Source organism: Emiliania huxleyi (genome assembly GCF_000372725.1).
Source record: "Emiliania huxleyi CCMP1516 unplaced genomic scaffold EMIHUscaffold_990, whole genome shotgun sequence".
NCBI classification, from domain to species: domain Eukaryota; phylum Haptophyta; order Isochrysidales; family Noelaerhabdaceae; genus Emiliania; species Emiliania huxleyi.
Genome location: NW_005194697.1, coordinates 5617 through 12892, shown reverse-complemented (window position 1 = coordinate 12892; position 7276 = coordinate 5617). Strand labels below are relative to the sequence as shown.

The following is a 7276-nucleotide window of genomic DNA, read 5'->3' as shown; positions in this document are numbered from 1 at the left end:
TGTATATGTTCGATAGACTGGCTAGGCCATCAACTCGCCGATAAACTGGGACTGCCGCTTGGGCAGCTGGATGCCGCGCAAGGGCTCCTTTTTTGGCGACTTCAGCGTCCCCGAGTGCAACCTCTGCCCTGCTGGCTACTATGGGAACACGAGCGGCCGCACCAACTCCTCCTGCGATGGTGCGTGTAAGCGAGGCCACTTTTGTCCCAAGGGCACAGCGGAACCGCTCCCGTGTGCGCCTGGTTTCTACATGCCCGTGATTGGCGCAGCCAGTGCCGAGTCGTGCCTCCCTTGCTCTCCGGGGACGAGCCAGTCCACAGCCGGCACGGACCGTCCCTGCGACGAGTGTCCTCCCGGCACGTTCGCCGATCAGCTCAACGCCACCAGCTGCACCGACTGCCCCGCGGGACGCTTCTGCCCGAATGCAGGCACCATCCAGCCCCTCGACTGTGCCGCAGGGCAGTACCAGAACCTCACCGGCCAGGCTGCGTGCATGCAGTGCCCTGCTGGCGAGTTCCAGGCGGAGCGCGGACAGACGGCATGCGACACGTGTGAAGCGGGTGGATACTGCAATACCACCAAGGACTGTGGCGGCGGCTTCACGCCCTGCCCTGCGGGGAGGTACAACGAGAAGACGGGCAGCAGCTCACCAGATGCCTGCCAGCAGTGCCCCGTCGGAACCTCTAGCCCGACCGCCGGCGCAGTCAGCAGCGAGACCTGCGCGAGCTGCCGTGCTGGGACGTTTGGCGGCAAGCCCGGGCTGAGTGAGTGCACGGACTGCCCTCCGGGAAGTTATCAGAACGACACGGGCGCGACGTCCTGCCGCGACTGCGAGCAGGGCAGCTACTGCGCCAAGGGCGCGTCGGCGCCACTGCCTTGCGACGCGGGTACCTACTCGGACAAGACGGACCTCACCGCCGCCTCGCAGTGCGTCGACGCCTCGCCGGGCCACTTTGCCACCACCGGCTCCACAGAGCAGACGCCGTGTCGCGAGGGTAGCTTCGCCGCCAAGGCGCGCAGCGAGGCCTGCGAGCTGTGCGGCCAGGGCTACTACCAGAGCGAGCCCGCCGCCGCTGCCTGCGTCCGCTGCGCTCCCGGCAAGTTTTGCCCGGTGGGGTCGTCGCGCGAGCTGGACGCGCAGTGCTCGCCTGGCACGTACGCCAATGTGACGGACGCCGACGGCGACCCCGAGTGCCTCGACTGCCCCGCCGGCTCGTCGTGCGCGGGAGGTGGCGCCGCGCCTGCCGTGTGCTCTCCGGGAACCGCAGCCAAGCCTGCTCAGCGCCAGTGCACCGTCTGCGATGAAGGGACGTACCAGCCGGACTCCGGAGCCGCGGGCTGCCTCGAGTGCGCGCTGGGTACGTTCTGTCCCAAGGGAAGCAGCGCTCAGCTGCCGGCGACCTGTCCCGCGGGCTTCTACAACGGGAAGGCGTCCACCACGCTGGAGAGCCTCGACGATTGCGTCGGTTGCGCGCCTGGCAGCTTCTGCGCCGGCGGCGCCGCGCAGCCAGCGCCTTGCGCTCCAGGCAGCATCGCCCCCTCGGCCAACATGTCTGCTTGCGAGCTGTGCCCGATCGGACGCTTCGCAGCCTCCTCCACCGAGTGCGAGGAGTGCGAAGCGGGCACCTACGCTGCGAGCGAGGGCCTGTCGCAATGTACTCCCTGCCCTTACCCTACCGGCTCCGACAGCGGCGACGTCACCTGCTCCATCTGCAAGGAGGGCTTCTACCTGCGGGACGCGAGCGCCCTTCCGGATGACATCTTCCGCTTCCCGACCGACTACTGCAAGCCATGCCCGCCAAACGCAGAGTGCTCGGACGACACCTCGCTCGCGACCCTCGGCGTCCCAACCGGCTACTGGCGCGCCAGCCCCTCCTCCGCCGTGCTGACGGCGTGCCGCGCCTTTGGAGGGGATGGCCAGGCGGGCCAGGCGCGGTGTGTCGGCAATGTTGATCCGGGAGAGGCTAGCGGTCGGAGGGTGCAGGAGGCCGGCTTGGACTACTGCGCAGACGCCTTCGCCGGCCCCGAGTGCCAGCTCTGCCGCGAGCCGAACCACTACCTGGACGCCGACGGCGCCGCCTGCAACGAGTGCGTCGCTGTCGGCACGGCGGCGGGGCGCATGGCGGGCACCGCCCTCGGCCTCTGCGTCGCGTTTGGCCTCGTGGCGTTGGCGTACTCAGTTCAGCGCGGGCAAACCGAGTGGAGGAAGGAGCGCTTCATCGGACTTCCCTTGCGCATCGCCGACCGCACCGGTGACGCGATTTACAAAATCGGCCTCATCCCCAAGTTCAAGATCTTGTTTGGCTTCTACCAGGTCTGCCTCGTCCTCTCCACCACCTACTCGGCGCGGCTGCCGGAACGGTACACGGGCTGGACGGAGGCGCTGGCCGAAGCCGTCTTCATCGACTGGTCGGGCATCGTGCTGCCGGTGCAGTGCCTGCCGCACAAGTCCCGGCTCGTCGCCGTCGCGATCTCTCCCATCGGCGTCATCGCGCTGCTCCTCTTTGCTGGCATTGTCTTGCGGCTCTGTGCACGCTGGCGGCGTGCTCGGCGAGGGGCTGGCTGCGAGAGCGGCTCCGAGGTCGACGGCGCGACAAGCAACGTTCTCGGTGGCGAAGCACAGCTGCAGGAGCCACCATCGTCTTCAGCTGCGGAGCCACCGACGGCGCTGGCCGAAACTGACGATGCGGCGGTCTTTTCATGGCCTGCAGAGGTGGCGCTCGGCCTCCTCGACCTCACGCCGGCGGGTCTCGTGCTCATCTTTCTCTTCGTGCCGTCTGTGAGCGCCACGATCTTGCGCGCGTGGTAAAACCAGGTGCTAGCCACATCAAACAAACAAGCCCCCCCCCTCCCCCCCCCCCAAAAACCCTTAGCTGTGTCGATGTGCGTGCGCAGGGCTACACCACCTCTGCGCCGGGCGAGACGCTCGCTCTGGTCGAGTACATGCGGCAGGACGCGAGCGTCGAGTGCGGCACCGACGAGCACGACTCCATCACGAGACTCGCCATCGGCTTCGTCGTCATCTGGCCGGTCGGCTCGCTAGTCCTCTACTCGGCCCTTCTTCTCGCATGCTACAAGCCGCTGCAGGCCAAGTCGCCGAACGCGCTGACGAAGGCCACCGCCTTCCTTCACCGGGAGTACAAAAGGAACTGGTACTGGTGGGAGGCGGCCGATCTGGCCCGCAAGCTCTTTCTGACGGGAGTTTTGTTGTAAGATTCAATATTTATCGCCTGCCTTTAGCGGGCCCTGCGGTCCAGGTAGACGCGAAGGCTGCATCCAAGACGGCAGCCTCGGGTCACGCGCGACCGAACGTGCCGCTTGCGCCGCCGCCGCGCCGTTCTTTGAAACACCGCCAAACGGCCCTTGCTCTCCTCCGCGACACTCGCCGCAGAGACGGCGCTTGTCGCCGCCAAAGCAATAGCAACAGCGGTGGCAGCGAGACTTAACGTCGGCAGTGCGGCCTCGCCGCAGCCTGGCCGGCGCTCGCCTTGCCCTGGCCAGGCGGCCGAGCAGGCGGTGCCCGCAGCCGAGGCAGATCAGCGGGATGGGCTCGAGCGGGCGCCGCCGCCGCCTGGCGCCGCGCCCGCAAAGGAGCCTGCAAATAGGCGGGGGCGATCGGCGAGGCGGTGGCGCTCGCACCAGCCGTCTTGCAGATGTTCACACTTCGCCCGCTCTCGGGCAGTGCTGGCAACGTTCTGACAGTACCCTACCCACAAAAGTGTTCTGACAGCGTTCTGACAGCGTTCTGACAGCGTTCTGACAGCGTTCTGACAGTGTTCTGACAGCCGTTCTGACAGCTTTCCGACGGTAATTTACAGTTAAGACTCACCATCTGGTCTGATTAAAGGAGAGCGATATCAGTGTCGGTTACAGCAGAAAGATTCCTTAATTCTCTCCACTACAAAAAAAGTCCGGTGGGGAACCGACATCATGGCCCCGAATGCCGTGCTCTCTAGGTAATCTGCGGGAGCTCCACAAACCAGGTTTAAAGCAAAGAAATGAGCTTAGCAATGGCGCAGATTCCCTGAGCTCTGCTCCACGACGCGGCCGTGCTATGTGCATGTGTGTGGGGCGCGCGCCGCAAGACACCGCTTGCACTTGCACTTCCCTCACCCCGCGCTCTATGTTCCCTGCGCCTGCCGCACCGAGGGCACCTTGCGCGCGGCGACGAGCGGCTCTGCAGGCGCGAGGACGCGTCCGAGCAAGCCGCGCTGCGCCAGCACCTCCGAGACCCACCGCGCGAGCGGCATTCGCCCCACCCCTCCCTTGTCGTGCGCGTCGAGCAGCGTGCGGAGCAGCGACGCCTTGTACACCCACGCGAGCGCCGTCTGCGGCGGCGCGACGCGGCGCCAGCCCGTGCCGTCGATCGGGTGGCCATCGGCTCCCGCGGGGAGGGAGAGAGAGAGCAGCGACCAATCGCGCTGCGCCGCGGTGGCCGAGGCGGCCACGAGCGGCAGCAGCGAAGCGAGGAGGAGGGGCGGGCCCCCGCCAGAGTACGCCGCGTCGTCCTCGAGGACGCAGACCCACTCCCAGCCGGCCGCAAGCGCGTCGCGCCACGCCGCGACGTTCGACGCGAGCACGCCGACGTCGCCCGCGCCCAGCTCGGACGCGGCGGCGCCTACGGTACGCGTTCACGCCATGTCCGGCGCACGTCCGGGAGGGGGTTCTCTCGGCGCGGGGCGCGGCGGCGCCCGCGCGCGCGTCGGCCAGCGCGTCGGCGCCCATCTCGCCGCCGAGGGTGGCGGCCTGGACGCGCAGACTCGGCGGCGGGAACGGCCAGAGGTGCTGCCGCGCCGGGCACAGGAGGAGGACGGCGCCGCCGCTGCCGAGCGGGGCAGAGTGCCACGGGTTGCGCGCGTCCGAGGGGGCGAGCAGCCCCGTCCCCTCGGCGAAGCGGCGCTGCTCGCCGTCGAGCTGCTCGGCGCCGCGCTGGAAGATCTCCGTCGCCTAGGCGCGGCCACACCGCCCCGCCTCGACGTGGCGCACGGCCCTCGGCTCTCGACGGGCCGGGGAGGAAAAAGTCCAGAGAGAGGAAGGAGCCAGAGAGAGGAAGGAGCCAGAGAGAGGAAGGAGCCAGAGAGAGGAAGGGTCCAGAGAGGGGCCCCGCGTGCTCTCGGGCAGATCTCGGGTAGCGTCTCGCTCGCCAGTCCGCCCGGAGAATCTCGCGGCAACCTCGGGTACATCTCGGGCAGATCTCGGGCAGCGTCTCGCTCGCCAGTCCGCCCGGAGAATCTCGCGGCAACCTCGGGTACATCTCGGGCAGATCTCGGGTAGCGTCTCGCTCGCCAGTCCGCCCGGAGAATCTCGCGGCAACCTCGGGTACATCTCGGGCAGATCTCGGGTAGCGTCTCGCTCGCCAGTCCGCCCGGAGAATCTCGCGGCAACCTCGGGTACATCTCGGGCAGATCTCGGGTAGCGTCTCGCTCGCCAGTCCGCCCGGAGAATCTCGCGGCAACCTCGGGTACATCTCGGGCAGATCTCGGGTAGCGTCTCGCTCGCCAGTCCGCGCGCGCGCTCGAGCTGTGGCGGAGAGAGCCAACCGAGCGGCCCTTCGAGAGGCCGGCCGGTGAGCGCGAGGGGGAGGTTTGCGCCTACTCATGATCAACATTGAGGAGTCATTGCTCATTTCTGGGCGGAGGAGGCGCGAGCGGCGGGTCTGCGCCAAAGACGCGTTCCTGGTCTCGGGGCGGGAACACCTACGCCGCGCGGGGGCGCGGCTGGGACGGCGGCGCGGGCCAGATCGGCTGGCTGGGCTGTGTGTGCGGCCGCGCCCCCTCCTCTCGCCCGCGCCGCACCTATTCACAGCAAGGGGTGTGAAGAGACGCTGTTCACACTGCCTTGACGAGCCCCTCCTCTCGCCCGCGCCGCACCTCCTGCGCCGGGAGGGAGGGGAGCGCGGTGCGCCACAACTCCTCGAAGCCCGCTTGCTCCGCCGGCGAGAGCTGGCTCCACCCCGACGCCGCCGCCTTCTCGACCAGCCCCTCCGCCTAGAAGGTTCCTAGAAGGTTCCTAGAAGGTTCCTAGAGGCCGCCTTCTCGACCAGCCCCTCCGCCTCGTTCCGCCTCTGCCGCGCCGCGTCGTCCCCGCCCGCCGCCGGGAGGAGCTTCTGCGCCAGGCCGAGCCGCGCCTGGAACTCCTTCCTCTCGTCGCGGTCAAGCAGGTTGCGGTTGGTGCCTGTACAAGGCAGGCTCCCGAGACGGTGGGGGGGGGGAAGGTCCGAGCAAGGGAAGGAGGGAGGAGGCTGCGGTCGGCGCCGGTCCCGAAGGCTCCCTGCCGCTTGCTCTCTCGCTCGGACCGCTGGAGCAGCCGCATCTCGCGTTGCACCTTGAGCTGCACCTCCTTCACCTCGGCCGAGCCGGGCTGCAGCTCCCGCGCCAGGCTCGCCTAGGAGACGGGCCCCGGCAAGGCTCCGCGGCACAGCGGCGAGGCGAAGGCTGCAGTGGCTGCGCAAAGCTCGCCGCGCTCCACGCCTCGCGCCAATTCTCGAGGCCTGCGTGCGCCTAGAAGGTTCCTAGAAGGTTCCTAGAAGGTTCCTAGAAGGTTCCTAGAAGGTTCTCGAGGCCTGCGTGCGCCTGCGCCGCCCGAAAGTGCGCCTTTGCGCGCACCTGCGCGGCCGGCCCGCTCTTGAGCGTCTCGGAGAGGTCCTCGAGGGCGGAGACCAAGTGCGCCTTGGACGCGTCGCCCCTCGCCACCGGCTGGAGCCCCGGCGTCGGTGGCGGCGCGCCAGGCGGCGCCTCCTCCTCGCCCGCCGCGGCGGCGGCGAGCTTGAGCTTGGCGGCGGCGGAGTTGAGCAGGCACGGCACGCGCGCCTTGTTAGGGTTCGGGTTCGGGTTCGGGTTCGGGTTTGGGTTTGGGTTGGGGTTTGGGTCTGGGTTTGGGTTTGGGTTTGGGTTTGGGTTGGGTGTTAGGGTTAGTTGAGCAGGCAAGGCACGCGCGCGCCTTGTTGATCTTGCGCAAGTCCTCCGAGCCGAGCCCGCGGCCGAGGTCGCCCAGCTCCGCCGCCTCCTGGTCGCGCGCCACGTTTGCAATCTCGTACTTGAACATGGCGAGAGCATAGCCGTACTCGTCGAGCGCCTCCTTGAAGCGGCCCGCCTGTTCACAGCTCGGGTGTGAAGAGACGCTGTTCACAGCTCGTCCCTTCTTGAAGCGGCCTGCCGTGAAGTGGTCGTTCCCCTCGGCGCGCATCATCTCCGCGGTGGCGAGCCGCTTGGAGAGCGGCTGGCGGGCCTGGTTCTTCCACAGCCGCTGCAGCTGGCGCTCGGTCTGCGGGCGGGAC

At 68.3% G+C, this 7276-nt stretch overlaps 1 protein-coding gene across 1 annotated transcript; it reads right to left on the bottom strand.

The window, feature by feature from the left end:
* Positions 1–3987: 3987 nt before the first annotated feature.
* On the bottom strand, positions 3988–6715 carry EMIHUDRAFT_446712 (hypothetical protein; the record flags this gene model as incomplete). Its single annotated transcript, XM_005756052.1, has 9 exons — positions 6573–6715; positions 6459–6500; positions 6255–6384; positions 6053–6174; positions 5847–5987; positions 5663–5696; positions 5457–5591; positions 4692–5172; positions 3988–4618 (listed from the first exon to the last, which is right to left on the bottom strand). Coding segments are annotated over exons 3-9 (1602 nt in total), but the record flags the coding sequence as incomplete, so codon positions are not given.
* Positions 6716–7276: the final 561 nt, after the last annotated feature.